The 23,128-nt window shown below is 34.6% G+C and overlaps 1 protein-coding gene across 14 annotated transcripts in view; it reads right to left on the bottom strand.

The window, feature by feature from the left end:
- Positions 1 to 843: 843 nt before the first annotated feature.
- SLC25A36 (solute carrier family 25 member 36) overlaps positions 844 to 23,128 on the bottom strand; it is a 37,213-nt gene continuing 14,928 nt past the window's right edge. Inside the window, exons 3-10 of one of the 14 annotated variants that reach the window (XR_015152262.1) lie at positions 18,628 to 18,705; positions 16,421 to 16,521; positions 13,269 to 13,345; positions 12,489 to 12,591; positions 11,869 to 11,928; positions 8,660 to 8,726; positions 5,972 to 6,261; positions 4,401 to 4,754 (exon numbers count right to left, since the gene is read on the bottom strand). Coding sequence is in view for 4 of the 14 variants with exons in the window: in XM_086369562.1 (XP_086225688.1) it covers positions 4,561 to 4,754; positions 5,972 to 6,261; positions 8,660 to 8,726; positions 16,421 to 16,521; positions 18,628 to 18,705 (730 nt within the window). In the remaining 10 variants the exon portion in view is untranslated. Of the gene's footprint in view, positions 4,755 to 5,971; positions 6,262 to 8,659; positions 8,727 to 11,868; positions 11,929 to 12,436; positions 12,592 to 13,268; positions 13,346 to 16,420; positions 16,522 to 18,627; positions 18,706 to 23,128 lie in introns of those variants that run through there. The other 13 variants (XR_015152208.1, XR_015152479.1, XR_015152240.1 and 10 more) reach the window with 13 other exon arrangements.

The raw sequence follows: 23,128 nt of genomic DNA, 5'->3' as shown, positions 1-23,128 counted from the left end.
TACTGATGCTTGGGGCTGGTGCACTGGGACGACCCAGAGGGATGGTATGGGGAGGGAGGAGGGAGGGGGGTTAGGGGTGGGGAACACGTGTATACCTGTGGCGGATTCATGTTGATGTATGGCAAAACCAATATTGTAAAGTAATTAACCTCCAATTAAAATAAATAAATTCATATTAAAAAAATCATAAATTCAGATTCTTCCTCTATCACAGCTCCTGGTAACTGGTAGTGAACACACATTCACATTTAAACTCGAGACATTTGAGCTAAGTCATACCAACTTCAACCATTATTTTGCCAATATCTTCACTCTATATACTATTTCAGTTTCCACAAAGAATACTGTAAGGAGGCTAAACAATGCCAGCTTTAGGCAAATTGAGAAAAGGAACATGGCAAATTTTTCCTGGTTTCCTTACCAAAAAAATTAGGTGAAGTTTGATGGTTGCTACAATTTGGGAAAATCTAAAAAAACCAAAACAGACAAAACATAAAGTGGATAGGCACTACAAACACTTACAAATGTACTTCAATCTACCACATGTGGATTCATTCAGCTATTCTAACAAGTTTCCAGCTCTTTTCGAGTTTAATTTTTAATATTCTTAGTTTTCTCAAAGGATGAAACTAGAAATTTCTTCCTGAACTAAGAGTGGGATCACTTGACCTTTTAATTGCCAGAGACATCTATCACTAAGTCTAGCAGGTGGGACACTAACAATTGGAAAAAAAAAAGGCAATGCACTTTTGCTCTACACATAATCATAAGAAAGTATGATTATATTCTTACCATACCAAATATTAGGATACATTATATGAAACTAAAAAATGAGACATTGGATTTTCATAAGTATATTTTAATTTTTTGAATTTTAACAACTCAAATAAAATTCAGCTAGTCAACATAAATACAGAGTAAATGCACATAATTTACAGCCACATAACAGGAATGCAATAGCAAACCTCACATAAATGGTCAAAGAATATCAACTCTTTGAAGTTGTTTAGCTACAACTGACAGGTCATAATTTAAATGTTCACATATGCAGGGGTACACATTCAAAATGTTTATTAACACAAAAACCGAGTAAAAGAGGAATCTTCAGTTTCTAAAAGGAGTAGCATAAAAAGCAGAGTATAGATTGAGAAATGTAAGGGCACAATGGAGAAGAGATTTGTGTAAGCTGAAAGTCTGTACACTGTATTAAATACTTTTAATTAAAATCCCTTTCCAATTTAAATCATTTAGAAATATCTGTATTCTTAGGAATGTTGAAGTCATGATCAATACTAGAGAAAAAGGCTGAACTATTACATCCACCAGCCCCAAAGGGGTCCTGATAGTACTAACAGTCTGGGCAGAAGGGCATGTAAACAACAAAAGACAGCACAGACAATGCCGGAAGATTACAGGATAAACTGATTCCTAGCACTTAATTCTTTCAAGGTCAAATCAGTATTTTCAGTGATCTAAAACAATCTAAAAAATGCTGACATATTTATACTCCAGTAAAAGAGTAAACACTCATTATTCTTAATAACCCAAACTCAGCTAGTCCTAATATAACCATGCTATTTCATAATGGGCATTTGGTTTTAGGAGACAGAGACATAGTTAAATAATGTAAATGATATTCTCTCTTGGTGTCAGTTTAAAAAAACCAATTACTTGGGGGTCCCATCTAGTAAGATTGGTTCCGCAAAGTAACACACATAAGGAAAACCAAGCTTTGGTGACAGTTTTTTTCCCTGGATTTAAAAGCACTGTGTGGTACCCCACAATCACAGGTTGGTGATTCTCAGATGTGCACTTTGAAATCTAGTAAACTGTTTCTGTGAGCCAGAAGTACCAGAGTTTTATCTGCTGCTCTATGAATATGCTCTTCAGTGTGTACCGCTTTAAACTGAAAGGATCAATTCCATTTTCTGAGAAGATTCTCAAATAAAAGTACATACCAATTTGAAGAGTGCTGACTACCTTTATACAGTAATAAAGTTATCTGATAGATGAAAATAAAACACAGAATAAAAAAAAGTTTCAATGCTTTGTTTTTCTTTTTAAATGTCTACACCCCCCCCCAAAAAAAAAACACCTCCCAAGAAATGTTTCAGACAGACTTTATATACAATTTATATATATATATATATATATATTTTGTTAAATTATCTCTGTCATAAACTGCAGCAGATTGTACTTTTGGGGGGACAAAACAATTAAACATCATCGCTCCTTTCCATTTGTTGCACAAAGAAACAAAGTCTGAGACTCTAAGATCCTTTTCTTCCAGCACAGAAATATACTCACTTTTAAAAGCTGAACACAATGCACTAAAAGGTCAAGGTCAATACAAACACAAACAGGAACAGAATATGAGTTCATCCTTGAAGGACACTTGTTATGAATTTGCTACAACTAAATAAGATGTTCCTTAGTTGCTGGTTTTCATATCATTCTTAACCATTTGTGGGTATTCAGATCACTAAATTATTGAGTCTCTTGTACATTCGATACAACTAATGTTTACAGATCTTCACAAGGCAAATGGCACTGTATTAGGCAGTATAAGCGGCACCTGAAAATCAAAACACTATAGGCTGACACTTTCACTACAGATTTAAGTTATAAACCCTATTACTGCTTTCTTTTTTTGGCATGTTTCTCACAATAAATGTCAAAGCTGAAATTCACCATAAAAGATATGAATAATCCCAAAGGTAATGAAACTGAATTTGCCTTTGGTCTCCAAATAGACTGGAATACTAATTCCAATCGAAGCACCTCAAAAACATCCAGTTACTGTTGATTACAAGGAAGTTAAGAAGGTGGAGGAATTTAACAGGGCACTGCGTTTCACTGGTGATAGCAGAGAAAGCTTGCAATGACATGCTACGTTTTTTTATGTTAGGGGCACTGGAGTACACATAAGAATACTTAAAACATTTATTATATTAAAGATCCCCCAAACAATATACCTAAATCCCAGAAAAAAATGTTATGAATACTGTTTCTGCCTAATACATTAACCAACGTTTTAAAAAAATAATCCAACATGGGAATCCTCTCCTACTCACACCCCCTACCCCCCAACCTCCCAAAAGGCCACAAAGTGCATTCACAAAGAGTCATTCTTAAGATAAAGCCATTGCACACAATGCACAGTTCATGTATACTGAAATGAGTACCACACTGAAGTTCAATGGTATAAGCTTCATACACCAGTATAGCAACAACCATGAGCAAAAGTCTTTAATATTATAGACTTACAGCAAGTATCTTCACAAGGGCCATACATATAATACAGTATTAAAAGGTGCAGTTGATCTCAACAGCAAAATGTAAAAGCTATCTCTTGTTAATACACTTAATCTGAATTAACTTGCATTTTTTTATGATTTACCATTCAAGAAATTAGGATGGAATAAATTTCTTATGCAAAGTAGTTTGTTCATTTATAAAACTATAAGTCAATTAGGATCACTATCCACTCAATCAGATAACAGAGGCCCTTCTTCTATAAATGTTTATGCTGCCCTGGATACTTATATAATGTTGCCTTAAGAAGAAAAACACCTTTTAAAGGCAAAGCTGAAAACTACCATTTTCTCTACTAAATAATGCAATGTATGAAGATCTTCCAGAAATAATCCAAAGGTTCAAATTCTTAATGTGAAACCAGAGAAAGATCTAGAAGCAGTACATTTTTTTTCACTTTAAGAAAATGATACCTAGGTATGATGGGTGATAATTCAACTTCATAATTAGTAAGTCACTGAAGAGACACTGCATTCATTCATGTATCATTAGGTTAGACAAGATAAGAGAACATGCTCAAGTTGTCAAAATGGCCAAGAATCAACATTTTGCTGGCTTATTTTGTCCCAATCTATTACCATTTGAGTTGATACACTGGGCAATTTTAGTGTTCACACTGGGCTAAACATAACACTCCTGTGAGCAGTAGAAACCAACACATTTTTAAACTAAAAGCAAGCACAATATTTAGATACTACTTCTTTTGTCAAAAACAGTGACTACTAATACCAAACAATTAACTTTAAAATACAGTGCCAAATCCTCTCAAGGAAATGTAAATACTAGTATTGTTACTTTCCAATTTCATAGGAACTATACAGAAGTGGGATGTTAGAAATTTACAACTGTTAATACTTTCTTTGGATAGTTCTAGTATATAGTTACGGATGGCTTTGTCTAGAAGACTGGAAAAGTGCTCATGGAATAAACACTGTACTCTGGTTGCCATAAATCAACAAAATGCCAATAGTATCCTGTGGCTGTGACAGAGAAAATGGCAATTTTGAGGAAGGAGTGCTTCTAAAGGCTTTTTCTTGGAGGCAGCCACGGTTTTTTCCCCCCACATTACTAAAAAGACTAAGTAATGTGGTTACAATTACTTTAATTCCTACAAGCAAACTTCCACTTAGGCATAGTTCCATGTTCCCACGCTATTTTCCTTCTGTCCGCCATGCTGGCTTTGGTGCTCCATGGTCCAATTTCTCTTTTGGTCTTCCCTCTTTACAGCGGAGCAGTTTGGCAGTGCTATCCATTGAGCAGGTAGACCACCAACTCATAGGTGGCCATCATAATGGCTGTGTTTGGAATCTGTCTCACCAGATGAGTTGTCAGACCACGGTAAAGAGACCCATAGCCTTCTTCTTGAACAAGCAAAGATAATGTCTGAAAAAAGGATCTATACTTTGTTCCCTCTTCACGCAGTCTTGTTCTTACAACTTCTGTATAGGGGGGAAAAAAAAGTCATTTTATGTAAAATGTTAATAATATCTTTATACCCTCCTAATATTGAGCACATTTCATTTATTAGATTGTAAGCGTGAGCTCAGAATAAGCGAGGAGTAATTTTTTTAAATGTAACTTACTGACACTAGTTATTTTAACAACACCAAACTCCTAAGTTAGCTAGCTAAAATCATGCATATTAATTATAAAATTTCATAGGTTCCTGAATGGAACCTATGAAAGAAGACAGAATAAACAAAAGTATCTGCTGCATACTAGACATAGATAAAAGGGAGAAAAGATGTGATTAAAAAAAAAAAAGGTAGAACAGGAATGATTAAAAAAAAAGGTAGAACAGGAAAGAGATTACAGGTGGTATCAAAGATGAACAGAGGACTTGCCTGGTGGTATACTGGATAGGAATCTGCCTGCCAATGCAGGGGCCATGGGTTTGATCCCTGGTCGGGACAGATTCCACATGCCAAGGAACAACTAAGCCTGCGTGCTGCAACTACTGAGCCATATGCGCCTAGAGCCTGCGCTCCACAACAAGGAAGACAGCGCAATGAAAAGCCCCTGAGCTCACCAAAACCATGAGCAGCCTCTGCTCGCCACAACTAGGAAAGCTCTCATGCAGCAACAAATATAAACAAATCTTAGGGGGAAAAAAAGCCTTATGCTACTCATACATATTAAACCCCATTATGATGAACTGTATTGTTATACTATAATTCAGTAAAATGGTAAAATGTTCTAATAAATGGGCCACTGGCTGAAGTGGGAAAATATTTCAGAGTTAATGGATTTACTCATACACATTCAGGGTTTCCCTGGTGGCTCAGTGTGAAGAATTCTCCTGCCAATGCAGGAGATGTGGGTTCAAGCCCTGGGTTGGGAAGATCGCCTAGAGAAGGAAACTGCAACCCACTACAGGCTGGATGGCATCACTGACTCAATGGACGTGAGTCTGGGTGAACTCTGGGAGTTGGTGATGGACAGGGAGGCCTGGTGTGCTGCGACTCATGGGGTTGCAAAGAGTCGGACACGACTGAGCGACTGAACTGAACTGAACTGAACAGTATTCTTGCCTGGGAAACCCCATGGAAAGCAGTGCCTCGCAGGCTACAAAGACTTGGACATGACTGAGAGTCATGCGAAGAGCTGGACATGACTGAGCAACTGAGTAACAACATACATCATCCCGTCCTCCTACCGTGTGGATATGCTATACTCGTGGCACATGTTTTTGAGGTGGCGGCAGCTAGCATCATTCCCACAAAATCGGACACTTCTTTTACAGACTCTTCTTCATTTTCCATTGTAGAAGCAATCTTATATTCCAGTAGTTTTTGCTTAATACTTTCATATATAACAAAATGGATAACAGTCTCTGATATGCCAGCATATGAAGCAGACATGCCCCTATAAAATCCTCTAAGTCCATCTGTCTGATACACTTTACGGACACACTCGAAAGCACCCATTCGCTTTTCCCCACGGTTCCTGAAAAGCAAAAAGGAAAAAAATCTTATTAACATAAAGTAGTACAGGTTTTTAAATAAAGTAAATACAATATACAGGAAGAGGCCACTATAGTCAAGAGTAACCCTCTTTAATTCATGAGGAAGTACAAATGAGAATTTAAAAACATCTAGAGTTCCTACTCTTTTGTCTCAAATCTGTCACATCAGACAGATAACTTATAAGGTAGTTTATTTTACTGAATGCAAAACACACTACATTGAATCTCCAGTTTCATTGAAGTTTGTATTGTAGGAATAAGCAACAAAATCCACCATGACTGCAGCTCAAGAGAAAAACAAAATAAAAACCCCTCACATTATATTAAATGCAGTTCTAAGTTGAGAAGATTTCTTTAGCATTTAATAACACATAAAAAGAATGACTGAGACACCATTGACAACAGAATATTAAGAAGTACAATTAAGGTAATTTCAGTGCACCTGAGGGATTCTTCCAAGCCCACCCAATTTCTCCCCAAAAGTCACTGGGTGAATTTAAGTTAAATTTTCTATGATCCTTTGAAGGTAATGGCTGTCTCTTTTACCTCAGTAAATAGTGAATGAGGACTTCTACAGTTATCAAGTATTTATTGAGCACTGTGCCCAAGACAACTTTCTTAGTGCTGCTTAAGGGTGCAGCATCTACTCTTGGATATAATTTTGAGTTCATAAAAATATTTATTACCTTCACTATGATTCCCTCAATAGAACTTTATCTGTAATAAATGGGTTTAAACTCTACCCACAGGGAAAGAAATAGAAAAGCTGACTGTTTATAAATTATATACAATCTGCTTATGATGTAACAAAATAAAATCACAACTAAGACACCCACCTGATAACCTACAGATAACCTCCAACTTTATAAACTAGTAACTGTCTTGAATAACTATCCTCAACTAATGGTACTGAATAAATACCTTCTTGGTTGAGTGATCCACGCAACCAACTGTAATTAGTTTCGGCTGTCAGACTCTTTCTTACAAGAAAGTTAAGAGAGCTCTAAGTCCTAAAGGATAACATGCAAACATATCCGTCCTATTCTCGGTCTCAGTGTTGTAAGGCAGCACACCTTCAAATCAACCTTTCATTAACCCTACTCCTAAGCCTAAAAAATTGTGCTGGCTTTACTATTACTTTTCACCTAAATCCACCCTCTAAATACTGAAGCATACATTCCCCTGGTAGTTTATAATAGTACAATACAGACTGGCATCTCATACTTTTTAACCTTTGGGTTATCTTATCTACCACTACCTTTCAGTTCTCTGACTTCAAAATAAACTTTGAGTCTTGCCATAACACTGTACTTAAGGTTTCACTAAAAATTATTCCAGATGAAACAACGACTAGACATTTCAAGTCTCCAAGTGACATACAATTCCACATGACAAAATGCAGAAAACATATCTTTAGGCAGGCATAATTGTTAAAAGATTTCTTAGATCAGTTTTATTTATAATCTACAAGATATAACACTAGGCTTCCCAAACCCTAAAATATAAGAAACAGTGAAAATCTTTTATATAAAGCCTACTCCAGACTGAAGAGTTAAATTAGTTTCAAAATTATTAATGTGATTATTATTATTACAACACACCAGACAGGATCATCTCTCTACTTAAAAAAGTGCTACCCTCTCCCCATCCTTCATTCTGAAGGCCAATGGGAGCTGAGATGGCAGGACTCTAAGCTATACCGCTTCTGGCCTTTCTCTCAGTTCCCAGAACCTGCCACAGGCACTAAACTTAAAGATATGTGAGGTGTGCACTGACTAGTGCCTCTGCTTAAAATGGGTTCAAAAACCATTCATTGACTATTCCACTAAAATTGGTCCTCACTGTTTCCAGAGATATCTCTAGAACCTACCAGTACCTGTTCATTACAGATACACTGAATGAATGAATCTTGCTGCCATAAAGTGACTGGGGTAACAGATGAAGTTCATGAATACATGAGAGCTAAATTCCATGCTAGAACACTCTGCTGTACAAGGTTCTTGAGTTTGAGCAATGATCTTCAAAGACTCAGTCTAGACTCACTGATCATGTAGTTAGTTAATTTAGGTATTTAGAAGGGTTGATTATAATCAAACATGGGGTGAATGAAAGTATCACTGCTCAAGCTAGATCAAGAGGTCCTTTTTCTTCTTTTACTGAAAAACACAATGCATAATATACTTTCTTTCCTAGAAATTCTCATACCTGCAATTAACATCACTTTTGCATCTGATGGTACACCTAAGTTTCAAAACCAAATAAAACAAATTCAGCAGCAAATGAGGGCAAAAACATGGTTGGATACCTGGCACTGAAATCTCACTGATATAAATTTATAGAAAAAATTTTGTTGAAGCCAACTTTAATGAATTAACATACCTTGCATCGAGCTGTAATCGAGTCTTTATAAGCCAAATGGGGTTGGTCGCTGTGATTGCGGTAAAACCTAAACAAACATGTTTAAAATGAACTCTGGTAAAAATGAAGAACACACTATTAACCTCAAGGTTTTTTAAAACTTTATGTAAGTCTATATTTTAAAAAATGCATATAAATATTTACCTATAAACTGATGGATGCTTTACACTTTTGTTTTACAAATCCATTCACAACCATGAACATTTATACTTTATTTTCAATTTAGTCTCAAATTCTGACTCATAACTAAAAAATTTTTTAAGAACAAAATCTGATTATATATAATTCATCTTCCAATACATTCAGAATACCCTCTGGGCACCCTCTACTCTCTAAATTTAGAAACCCATTTTTGCAGACACATAGAAATTTTGTGTATTCTAGGGCTTTTTAGCATGCAAACTCTACAACAGCTACTTGGGGTCCAACTAACATCACAAATCACTATGTTCAAAATGGAGTCTACATAAACGTCAGCATTTACCAATATTTGATCTTAAGTTGACTATATGACGAAAGAATTATTGTTTGGCCTTATGAATACTTTATGTAACCATACACTTATTAATACTGTTAAAATAATGGTATCACAGAGATATGGTTTCTGTTAAAGAGTTAAAAAGGGCAGATCTATTTTTTCATCCACTTAAAAACATACAAAAACTTAAACATACAAAAAGTTACAAATCAGAACTTCCCTTTCACTTTGAGACACTGAAGAGAGAAACTGAAGGTAGAAGGTAGTTTTATTATACTTTAAAACTAAAGTACTATGTATTAACTATCAGTGTGGAAGGGTGGTCCCCTAAGGTGGCTCATTTCAGGTAGTAAATTAAGATCTCTTCTATGTTTCTAGGCTAGTGCGTATCTTTTACTTGCTATCTTCCTAGAGCTACGGAAAAATAGCACATGAAATGCAATCTTGATGATGGAAATTTATGAAGATTGCCTCATCTATACAAAACAGGGTTTTCATAATATAATGCTTCTGAAATATTTAAGATTAGCTGCTACACAAATTTCATAGAATTACCTTTCATCAACCTACATTTATTCAATTGGCCTTTAAATTCAGTGAAAACTTACATGCAAAAATGTCTAAGGATCTTAACTGTTAATACTTTCTATCAAATACTAGCAGGTCAAGTACATTATTTTTAGAAAGGCTTTGAAATATAATCAGCACACTAATATTAGTAAAGTACTTTCAGGAACAAAAATGCTGTGGTACTACATTGTTTACTAATTGGAATTTAGTCTCACAGGTTCTTTCCCCTTCTATAATGTCAGATCATTAGCTAACTCAAATTGTACTCCTTTAAACCACTATATTAATACTGCAGAAATAGCCAGATGTTTCACAAAGAGATGCTCAAATTGAATCTATTATCAACTAAGATAAATGAAGCAAAAGTTTGGTTTAATAACTCCTTTAATAATTTTTTAATGATTATATAGTCTCCATTTCTCTTAAGTGCTTTTAATGCTACATACATACATATAAAACTAGAAAGGGATCAACAATTTTGTAAGAATCAGCCAATACCAAAACAATAAAAATTGAATGTGCTGAACAGGGTGTCAGGAAGATGTTTTAAAAGGTTCTTTTCATGCATATATTCTTGATAAAAGGAAAGAGAAGAAAACTATGAAACCAGATCAGTTTAAATATTTTATTTGGAATAGATTTGTGCATGGCCTGGCTTAATTAAGAATAAAGTCTCTTGAATCTCATTTTTCTAAGTGAAAAAGTCAAACTAAAGATATTTAAATTACATTGTATATTTAAATTACATTCTAAAGCAAACGTGAACCTGACATCAGAATTCTGATCATATCCCTAATTTAATAATTCTTTATTTTAAACCTAAATATCTGTATTAGCTAAATGTCTGTACAGTAATATTAGGAGTTTATCAACAAAAGGCCGCTAAGCAGCACAAGCCAACAAAATACTCTGCATTACTCAAAATAGTTTTTATTAATTACTCTGTGGAAATTTTAAGAAAAAAATTTGCTTTTTATTAAACTCTGAAAGCCTAAAACTGGGTATCAAACTTAAGCATCAAAGCTTTCTAAAAAAATAAAGTTCTATGTCTAAAAATATAAACTGAGTACCTAAATTTATGAACACTCTTCCAAGTCTCAAATTCCTCAATTAGAGGCTGAAAAAACCCCATATATGAAAACTTAAAAATATTATAATACATATTTGTAATTATTACTAGGGATAAATTTTTAATTATCCATAATTAAGTTTTAATTGTGCTTTGTACATGTTAATAAACAATGATAGGAAGCAAACAACAGGTATTTCTCACTTAACTAAAATTCATTTCCAGATACAGACTCACCTATGGAACGTGACACACTAAAATTTAAGTGAAAGAATGACATCATCTTGTTCCTGAAGAGTCTGAGCTTACTACAGCTGGGACTCCCTCGCCCAGTAAAAAGCTAGCTCAATGAACACACTGCCTCACTGTCAGCGAACCATTAACGTAAAGAAAATAATCGATATATAATCCACAGGTTTTTTAGCTATTGTTCCTTTACCAGCTCTGGTCCTATTACATTCTTTTAACTGAAAACATTCTAATAAATTACAGAGACAATATTAGGCTAATGAAATCTAGAAAACATAATCTATTAGTTAAAAAAAAAACAAGCAGGAAGAAACAAATTTATTACTACCTTTGAATTATATATGGTAAGGTGATTTGAAGCTGACAAACAGCTTAAGTTAAACACCTTCCTACTTCTTTTAAGATAAACATACACAAAGCTACTGGGAATGGTTCCCCTGAAATTTAGACATTTCCTATTACTTTTATTTTGGCATTAAAATTTTGTGACATTTTGATAATATGCTATTTCATATTAATATTCTGAGTACCCTGTTAAATATTAAAACTGACTTATCTATTTGTAGGTTAAAAAGAATCAATATTGCTCCAGTCAATAAAAGCAAAATGGCAATATACTGGCCATACTATTAGTAATATGGTTAATATTTTATTAGAAAGTTTAAGAAACCTTTTAAATGTAATTTTTAAAGTTTTGTTTCATTTAAGATTCTATTTGATAATGTAAACCAATTAAAAACCAGAACAACAGAAATCCACATAATAAACTTGCTGAAAATGTCTATTTCATTAAGTGAGTGATACCTGTAGTATTGCATTTTCAGTACTTTTTATTAACTTCTGTAAGAACAAAGCCCACCTAACCTTTGAAGAGAAATATATTAAAAACAAAACAAAACAAAACAAAACACAAAAAACTAATTAAAACTAAAATAAGATCCCATATATTCTTATCCCGTATTTGAAAAGTAATGGTAGGTATCAAGATCAATGTTTTTGCAAGAAAGTAGAAAGCCAAGTATCAACAGACAAGAATGGAAAGCACTGTATTAGGCTTTTAAAACATGTTATACTAAACAAAGAGAACTACTATTTTCTAAAAGTTGTCAGATGGTATGATACCATTTACAGCTATGTAAATCTTAAATACTATTAAGGTATTCTTTGGAGGTCAAGGCTATTATGGCCAAGCTAAAGACCCCAGGCTTTTATTAACAATAACTGAAAAGTTACTCCATTCTTCCTTCTAGAAGGAGTATTATCAAGGAATCAGAATTAAAGTTTTATGAAATACTCAGATAATGCACACACAAATTCAGGAAATAAAAATTCATTTCCCGCCTTCTATTCAACAGCTATTATAAATTCCCAGGGTGTGTTTCTTATAACTAGAGGCTGCAAGAGATGCTCAGATCAGTACTCACGAGGTTTAAGTTAGTCCATATTTCTACAGGAAGTGACCTGCGGATGGGGAGCATGAGATGACACGATCTCACTCTTTTCTCGGGAGAAATGTACAGTAAATGCCTAAAATAGACACAGGCTTTTCTGTATCATAACAACAAGCAGTGACCTCATCAGAAACACGTGTACAAAATGAATCCCATTGGAAGGATTTGAGAAATATTTACTGTGAGATCTAACTTTTGAAAATTTTAAGTTAAAAAAGAAAAAGGAATATCAGAATGGGCCATAATTTTTTTGTTTTTAAAGTACCGAGTACTGAAAATTCTGCCATCTGTAGCAGTTTCGAGAGTCTAAATACTTACCCAAAAGAAGATCAATTCTGCCTTAATGAAAAAATGCTAACCTTGTCAAAGTGGAAATCTAAGAAAATATTCAGAGCAGACTGTCATATCCCATTTTCCTACCATTAGTATTTACCATGCTCAGAGCTGAAATCACAAAATTTTCTGTTCTTTAACAATCAGCTTATTTGGTAAATCTAAAAACCACAACAACAAAAAACCCAGAGGAGTTCCTGGCAGTCCAGTGGTTAGGACTTGGCACTTTCACTGCCATGGGCCCAGCTCTGATCCCTGGTCAGGGAATCAAGATTCTGTAAGCCACACAGCATGGCCAAAAAATATTTAAATTAAATTAAAAAAAAATAAGTAAAAATTAAAAAAATAGAAAATTCAAGGAACTTCATTTTATAACTATAATTTTTAAAAAATGTAACATATAGGTGGCTACAATAGTACCTTTCACTTTCTGTACTATGATCAGTAATATTGCACATCCATTTTTATGAAATATTTTGTATTCAGTTTCTTGTGCTCTACGAAACAAAAAACAGGAAGAATGTTTACATGAAAACACACAAAACATCTAACCATCCATCTAGCTGAATAAACTGCCAGGGATAAATTATTTTAAAAAATATTTTATAATGTAAAACAAAATTTCTATTTAATGAGTAAAAATTTAACATTAAGCTTTAAGTCAAATAGAAAATGTACCTTGAACACTATTAACACAAACAAATAAAACCCACTAGTATCTAGGAAATGTTAAATGATTACATTATTGGTATTTAAAAAATTAAGCAATTACTGTGTAAATATATTATCCAATAAAAATCAGAATTCATTTCTTTTAAATCTATACTGTTGTATATAAAAGTATATATAACCCAGATAAAAACTTTGGAAGATTGGGAGTTACTACAGAAGAAAAAAATTTAATACTATTCTTTCTGTATACACATCTTTGTTGTGTAGGTGTATACAGAGGGATATGCAAACTCATTTAAACAAAAACACACAAAGACCCTAAAGAAAATAAATACCCTTGATGATTAAGATATATTTAGTCTGCCAAAGGTCATATGTGGGGTGAGGGGGGAAGGTAGTAAAACAAAGTTACTATTACTTAACCTGATTAAGTAGCCTCACCACTAGAAAAAAATTTTTAATGCATGAAAATTTATAGCTCAAGTTGAGAGTTTACAAATTCTTACATTATTTCCTTGAAACACTAAAACAAATGAAAATAAGACAGCCTTTAAATAAACTGTCCTTTAAATTAAATAGGCTTAGTATTCAATTTCTATGAATAGAATGCAAAAGGCAACTTAACCAAGAGGTTACTTGGAGTAAAAATTATGTACATGATTACTAAACCCTTAAGGCATATACTATGTGATGTGGCAAAATCTTGCAGGCATTATCAACAGTGGTACATTTTTGATACTAAAGTGACAAGGTTAGCATTTTTTTGAATAGTAAGAAAACAAATTTTCAAATGGCTGCCTCTAAGCACTTTGCACCCCAAGTTCATATTTTGAAGACCTCTAAAAATGATCCTGAAGAAAAACCAGTCTACATTATTACAAGAGTGAAGGGGGCCAAAGGCTACCTTAACAAGTCTGCACGGGACCATTCAGTTTCACCAACCATGTAGCTACCTATAAAAACTGCAAAGCTAAATATTATTGCTCATGAACAGGTGCAAAGGAGCTCTGAAGGTGTAATTCTCAGAAAAATCTAACTGCAAACAAATGGAAGAAGTATTTTCAAATTACACAAGCGTGTAGTACAACATTCTCTGAACAATGTAAGTCTTTCACTTTACCAAAATTCAAGAGATTCAAGTTGGGAAATAGTATCAACACATAGATAAAACAGAACTACAAGTTAATATTTGTACACATTTGAGAAAAAGTACAAAATGGCAATTCCACTGAAAATCTTTGCAATATGATACAAATACAGTAATAAATTTTGATGAGATAGTCTAATGAAAGATGTTCCAGTGGGAATTGGTTTTCTGAAACCCTAAATTGGCAATACTCAATATATTAACAACTATCCTCAACTTAAAATAATTGCTTACCTACTTTCTTGGCATCAAGTCTTTCAAAAAAGAAAGATTAACATTTCTTTACAATTTTCTGGGGTTAAAAAAACAAAAACATGAACACTGATAATCCAGAAATATATTCTTAAAGACCCTAACATAGTGGTTATATAGTTTGAAATTAGCCACTAACTTTATAGACTCAAATTTGGAGGGAAAAATCATATATATTCATATCCAACATTTATCAAAATACATTAAAAAAATCTAACTGTAACTAGATGATCTCTGTGGTATTAAAGAACTGATTCTCAAAATTTAACCTATGTAGAGCAACCCACTCATTCTAAGAATACGGTAATGGAGAGTCACATAAACTACCTAACTTGCCTAAGATTTCTTTTCTTTGGTAAAGAGTATTTCACCATCTTGATCTTTAAAGCTTTACTTTCCAGTTTTAAAACTCTGTGAGTCAGTCAACAATAAACTAAATATAAAAAGCCATAAAAATAATTTGTAAGGTATGTACTAGATTGTATGGCTATTGACCTCTTGGAAATTAGTATTTCAAACTTACACTTAGTTCATTAATTATGTGGTTGAAATGGATCCAATTTATTTCTAAACAGAAAATAGTTAACTCATTATCAAACACCTGACATTCAATTTCTCAATCAATAGTTGAAAAAGGTAGTTATAATTTGCTTTATAAAGTCACAGCATAATTTAGAAATGTGAGGCATGATTAAATATGTGACAAATCTCAGAACTATAGAGAATTTTCTGATGAGAAATAAAGGTCATGGCTTTGTCTAACATGCATGGCAGCAAATGATTTCAGAACCACATTGGTCAAACCAATCTCCCAGCTTATCTTTAATGGCAGTGCAGAGGTCCAGGACTAGCTGTTTTAATTCACAATCATATTCTCATGAATGATGATGAAAGAGTTCCTGGAAACATTTCTAGAGCAAGCTTGCACACACATCTGGTGCACAGCTACATTTTCAGTGCTATCTTACTGTGATTTATGTGAAATGCTAAACATATTTTTTAATACATACATTATAACAACGGAGTTATCAGTAATACACCACTCGCAAAAATTTCAGCATTTGAGCACAGGACAAAATGAATACTTTACCAAGAACTGCCGGCACATTTCAGACAGAAGCCAAAACATGCAGCAAAAAAGGAAAAGGCACTAACAGAAATTGAGGAGAAAAGAGTAAATTACAGCTCTGTAATTTTAAGTATAATTATGGTTGGATTCTTAAAACAGTTAAAAGTGATCACAAACTACACAAGACAATGTAAATATTATATTACCTGCATGTATTACAAACTTCTAAATACATAAATGCCAACTGACAACAGATTTTACATATACTATTTAATCAAATTTATGGTATACTAAAAAATGTAAAAATCATGCTTGCAGATGTGAATCAATGAAAGCACACTGCCTTAACTTTACAAGGTTAAATTCATCAAAAAGCAATATTAAGTCTCTAGGTATCAGAAAATTTTGTTTTTTAATATCATGTATTCATACCTGCCATTGCAGCTGAAATCATGTGTACCTGGGTAGAATCAGGATCAAATAAACCATTCAACTTTTCCTTGCAGTTTGAATAAGCAGCAAAGTATATGGCTCTAAAATAAAGATTTAAGTTTTGTCAATAAGCATGTTGCTTAATTCATAAGATTTAAATGGCATATAAATTGATCTTTATTATTTCAAAATCCAGAAATCTAAAAACATAATCTTAAGTTATTATTTAATTTTCATGTAATATCTACATATTTTTAAAGAAGACCATAAAGTATTTTTTGTATTGACTCGTTAAAGATAAACTTAAATGTAAAGCATTCTCAAACAGATGCTCATATCCCAATATTTTAACAGCAACTGACTGAAACAAAAACTGTTTGTATAAGACTTTGATGATCAGAAAACACATGAATAGGCTGAAAGGCCTATGCAGCACTAAGGGTAAGTTAAATACACCTAAGTAGATGTGATATGGGTATTTTATGTTGTTCTTGAAGAGAGGAAGGCAGAACTGACAAATAATCAAAGTGAATGTTCAACAATTTTGACACATTGAGCTACATAACAATCTATGCTACACAGAGAGTAGTTTACAGCATCCCTAAACCGACAGAACAACTGCAAAAGAAATCAGTCACACTGGGTCATATCAGGTATTCTAACATTTGTAAACACTTAATTAAATTTGTAAATATTTTCCCTGCTAACTTATTGTGACTTTACGCATTCAACTACCTCCTCACTGTTCATAGCCTTCCGGGCATTGAGTTACTTGCTGCTGTATCAAATATCTTGTTATTTTCCAACAATCCTGATTCTCTGTCTAAGAAGGGAAAGAGTAAACAAGTAAAAATGGGGCAAATGTCACTGTTGTGTGTTTCTTTAATGTGCTTAAGAAAATACGGAAGTCAATAAAACTGAAGATGAAATACTCTATTTCATAAAAAAAAAGGATACACTGAATGATATCAAAGTAGTAAGAGGAATAAACACTGCATTACTAGATATGAATAAGAAAAAAAGCACCCTCATGAGAAAACGGGCAAGGAATATGCATATGTAATTCACAGAAGAGAGATACAAATGAAAAACAGTTACGAGGAGGAGGACATGAAAGCACCAAAATAAAACATATATTAAAACAGTGAAAATCATGGCTAGTCTATTTGGCAAGTATTAAAATACATGGAGAGTTGCCAACATTTGTAATATGTGGATAAAGAACAACTAATTCCCTACTTGAGAATAAAAGGATGGCATGCCTTTTCATAGGGATCTGAGCAATATTCGCTAACTTTAAATGTTCATATGCCCTTCTGTCCAGAAATTCTACTTTTAGGTAACTATCCTAAAGAAAAATATTTGCTTAAGTACTCACAGATAAAGGCACAGCTATGTTTCCAAAACCATTGTTTTTAACAGCAAGAATCTGGAAATAAATCTAAAGGTTTACAAATAAGGGGGTCAATCACACTATACAAGTTTTAAAAAACTCAGCTATTTTCATGGAAAAAGCTTCAAGACAAATTTGGTGAAATAGTTCAATACGATTCAATTTATATAAATGATAATAAACATATATACTGTGCTTTTCATGTACACAATTAGCCAGAAAAAAATAAAGGAAGACTTTAAACCAGACTTTTATCATAGCTATCTATCTATGGGCAGGGCAGACTAACTGTGTGTAGAAAGGTACGCTGGGTGAGAGGGGATGTGTTTAAGGTGATGTGTCAAGCTTTACGCTACACATTTTTTTAGACCTCACAATAAGAATGAATTTTGGATCAGGTTTTAAAAAGAAAGAGCCCACAAGAAGTTGAAATCCCATGAATAATGGGATCTGGTTCTGCTACACTGTTTGGATACAGAGACCTGGGTACACATTTTCTGAATGTGAACTCTGCTGTGTTCTATCATGGAAAAAGTCAACCTAAGATAAAAAGGTATCAGAGAAAAAAGACAAAATATTAAGGCCTTTTTGGTTTTTTTGACTTGGTGCAAAGACTGCTTCATGACAATCTCATACATGACAATGACCACTGAAGTCCTCACACTCCACATGATACAATCTGCCCATCCTTTTGGATGGTTACTGACATCCATCTGTCACAGTGCTCCATCCTTATCATCTTGACTTCTCGTCAGCATCTCCTCTCATTAAACTTGACTGACGCAACTGAATTAACTTAAATGTATTTTTTTACCTGGAAGGGGCCACCCCCACCAAATTGGGGCCTAATCCTCTAAATAGGGAACGAGGCCCTTCTTTTTCCAAGATCACCCTGAAAGAGAAAAATATTATTTAGAAAGGAATGTCCTTCAAAGTGTGGTACTTTATTTATACAGAACATATAAAAGTCTAAATCTCCTATGTTTGTACTATGTTATAACTGCTCGTCAGTACTCCTCACCTCACTTATGAAAACGTGCTTTCCTTGACAAAGCATATAATAAAGACTGATAACAGATTTACTAGTGAAACTCCATTCAGATTCTTTCCTGAAAGTTTCAGAGACATAATCATCGATATAGATTTCTACATTTTCATATGATCATGCTACTCTTTTCTTTAATCTCCTCCATTTTACTATCTTTACCAGCAACTTCAATTCCCAATCAGAAATGCAGTTGCTTCCTAGTATTGGAGATCCCTTGATACTGAACGCTATCCCACTGCAGCAGTATGTTATCCAACCATTTTAGTGAAACGGCAAATACCTACTAATATAGTACTAATCTACTAGTAATTTACTAATTAATCTACTAATGTTAGTACCCTTACATTCTTCAGGGTACTAAAATGGTTAGTCTGCTACTCTTTCTCCCTCTAATCAGTTAACATTTACTGAATAGTTATCGTGTAAAAACTAAACACAGTGAGGAGATAGAAAAGATGGTAAGGACCCTGCCACTGAGAAATCTGCTGTCCATTTGTGGAAAAAAGAATTAGGCTGAAGTAAGTAATTTAACAGAGCATATTAATAAGTAAATACTAAACACAGGCTCAGCAGGGAGAGGAACAGAGAGGCATGTCCAAGTTATAGAAGGCTTTCTGAAGGTGAGTTATTAAATGAGATGTGGAGGTAAGAAACATAGATTGATGAAGTGTAGGTATTTTAACTCAGAGTTAACAGACTAGGCCAGTGGTTCTGAAGCACCTATATGCTTAAGAATGATTGCTTGAAAGGCAGTTGAGCATAATGCATAATTAAGGGTCTGAATTGTGGGGCCTTAATATAAGGCCCAATTCTGGTAACTGACTAGTTGTGAAACATAAAGTAATGACCTTTCTCTTATTCTTGCTTTTCATCAACAGTAAACAGAAAAACAATATTTTCAGGGGGGAGGTAGGGTGGTGGTTACTATGAGGAATGTGTGCTATGTGCTAAGTCGCTTCAGTTGTGTCCGACTCTGTGTGATGCTATGAACTGTAGCCCGCCAGGCTTGTCTGTTCACGGGATTCTCCAGGCAAGAATACTGGAGTGGGTTGCCATGCCCTTCTCCAGGGGACCTTCCCATCCCAAGGATCAAACCCAGATCTCTTATGTCTCCTGCACTGGCAGGCGGGTTCTTTACCACTAGCACCACCTGGGAAACCCAAGTTAATTAAAAAAAAAAAGAGCTTAAAAGAGTACCAGGCTTAAACACTTGATAAACCTCAATATTATCATTATTATTGGAGCATTTGTTCAGAATTAAAATTTCTTAGATTACACCCTCAAAGTATTCTGATTCAATAGGTACAGGACAGTGCTTAGCAACTTGCATTTTTACCATGCTGCCAGATGACTGATATAGGTGATACAGAACACTTTAGATAAAACTAGGTTAGACAGAAGCAGAATTAAGAATGACAAATTGTAGAACACATTTAATAAATTTCAGTGTTTGCTACTCCCTTCTGTGATAAATTCTTTTGAGAAGTTAAGAAAGGTAACTGTCCTTTAAAATAAACAAACATTTGCAAACACTCACAATATTGCACACAATTTCAACCTAATTTATAGATCTCTGGAAGTTCATCCACGAGTCCCTAAGAAACTAACAGAACCTAAGGGGGAATTCCCAAAATACCTGGTTTAGAAGCCATGAAACACTTCATACCCACTAGGATGGTTACATAAAAACAGATGGAGTAAAACAAAGGCTGGTGAGAATTTTTATTTTATATTTTGGCAAGGAATTAGAAACCTCATTCATTGGTGGTGGGAATGTAAAATGATGCATCCATTCTGGAAAATGGTTTGGCAGTTCCCCAAAGTGTTAAAATGACCCAGCAATTCTACTCCTAATACAATATTCAGTTCAGTTCAGTCGCTCAGTCGTGTCTGACTCTTTGCAACCCCATGAATCGCAGCACGTATATATCCCCCCAAAAAAGAAAACATGAACAAGAAAACAGGTTTCTATAATGACATTATTCACAATACTCCCAAAGGGGAGACAATGCAAATGTTCATCAACTGATGGGAGGATAAATACATGTAGTACATACCCACACAATACAACATTTGGCAATAAAGAGATGCTTGCTACAGCATAGATGAACTTTGACAACAGGCTGAGTGAAAGAAATCAGGCACAAAAGACCACATATTACATAATCTCATTTACATAAAATTCCTTGAATATGCAAGTCCTTAATGACAGAAAATAGATTAGTAGTTGTTGCCTAGGGCGGGGGGTGGAGCAGGGGGTGGCGAGGAAAAAGAGAAAACAGGAGTAACTGCTAACAGGAAAGGGTTTCTTTTTGTGGTGATGATGAGTATATTCTAAATTTAGAATGTGGTGATGTGAATATACAACTCTGTGAATGCAAACTCTGTGAATATAATATACTAAGAACAACTAAACTATACACCTTAAATGGGTGAATTTTCTAATATGTAAATTATCTCTGAATAGAGATGATGGGAAAAAAGGAAGAAGCCACAAAACAGATTGATTGGGGAAAATATGGGAATACGAAGAGAGGTTAAGGCAAGAAAATGCAGACTTGGAAGTCATCTGGGTACTGATGATAGGTGAAACATTAAACTGACTTTGTACGTGGGGGAGTCCTAGGCGGCACTAATCGTAAAGAATCCACCTGCCAATGCAGATGATGCAAGAGACTTGGCCTTGATCCCTGGGTTGGAAAAGATCCTCTGGAGAAGGAAATGGCAACCCACTCTAGTATTCTTGCCTGGGAAATGCCATGGATGGAGGAGCGTGGTGGGTTACAGTTCCTGAAAAACTGAGAAATTAAAACAGAAACCAGAGGGATTCCTATTAGTTCCTCTGAGGAAAGTCAGAGAAGGCAAAACCACTGAAAAATGAAATAAAAAAATATAGTACTGTCAAAAAGGTCAAAGGAAGAATTTTAAGAAGAGGAAGTCAGCGGTAATGTCAAAATCATGGTATTAAAAGATTATCATTAACCACATAGAAGTATTTATCTGTAACTATGGCAATGTTAACCTGAAATTGTTAACAATTTTATTCTGCCTACTCAAGTATTTAGCTAAGTTTGAAAAGTGATGAAACCTTTTAGTAGTGAAAGTAAACACAAAGTATGAGTTTACTTGCTACCACAAAATAAACACTACTGTACTAAGTTCAAACAGATTATGTCCCAAGTGAGCCGATAAGACAGACACACAGGTCTTGAGTTGCCCATGCTTGTGCTTGGTCGTTAAGCTGGGTCCAATTCTTTGTAACCCCATGGACTGTAGCCCACCACACTCCTCTGTCCGTGGGATTTCCCAGGCAAGAATATGGGAGTGGGTTGCTATTTCCTTCTCCAGGGAATCTTCCCAACCCAGGGATCAAACCCACGTCTCCTGCATTGGCAGATAGATTGTCTACCACTGAACCACCCTGGAAGCCCATTCAGTTAAACACTTAAGTTCAAACATGTAAAATCCAATTTCAATAGTTAAAAAAAAAAATTTTTTTTTACTTATTTATTTGGCTGCACTGGGTCTTGGTTGTGGCATGTGAGATCCAGTTCCCTGACCAGGGATCAAACCCGGGGCCTGTGCTTGGGGTGCACAGAGTCTTGTGGCACTGGACCACCAGGCAAGTCCCCCATTTTCAACAGTTCTGAAATTTCAAACCTAATTTGTAATATAATCAAGTATGACAGAATGTAAAACACATCTTTTTCAAACCACCAAGAAATGCTAAACACTAAATTACATTTTAAAATCTGCTTTAAATCTTGGCTATATTTAGGCTGTTTAAAAATCAGACTGTCATTAATGGGAAATAGATGGGGAAACAGTGGAAACAGTGTTAGACTTTATTTTTCTGGGCTCCAAAATCACTACAGATGGTGACTGCAGCCATGAAATTAAGACGCTTACTCCTTGGAAGGAAAGTTATGACCAACCTAGATAGCATATTCAAAAGCAGAGACATTACTTTGCCAACAAAGGTTCGTCTAGTCAAGGCTATGGTTTTTCCAGTGGTCACGTATGGAAGTGAGAGTTGGACTGTGAAGAAGGCTGAGCGCCGAAGAATTGATGCTTTTGAGCTGTGGTGTTGGAGAAGACTCTTGAGAGTCTCTTGGACTGCAAGGAGATCCAACCAGTCCATTCTAAAGGAGATCAGCCCTGGGATTTCTTTGGAAGGAATGATGCTAAAGCTGAAACTCTAGTACTTTGGCCACCTCATGCGAAGAGTTGACTCATTGGAAAAGACTCTGATGCTGGGAGGGATTGG

The sequence above is a fragment of the Bos grunniens genome, chromosome 1, assembly GCF_055505025.1.
Source record: "Bos grunniens cultivar Pamir isolate PY7600 chromosome 1, Bosgru_T2T1.0, whole genome shotgun sequence".
NCBI classification, from domain to species: domain Eukaryota; kingdom Metazoa; phylum Chordata; class Mammalia; order Artiodactyla; family Bovidae; genus Bos; species Bos grunniens.
Note: the sequence above shows the minus strand (reverse complement) of the source record. Positions and strands in the feature narration are given on the sequence as shown.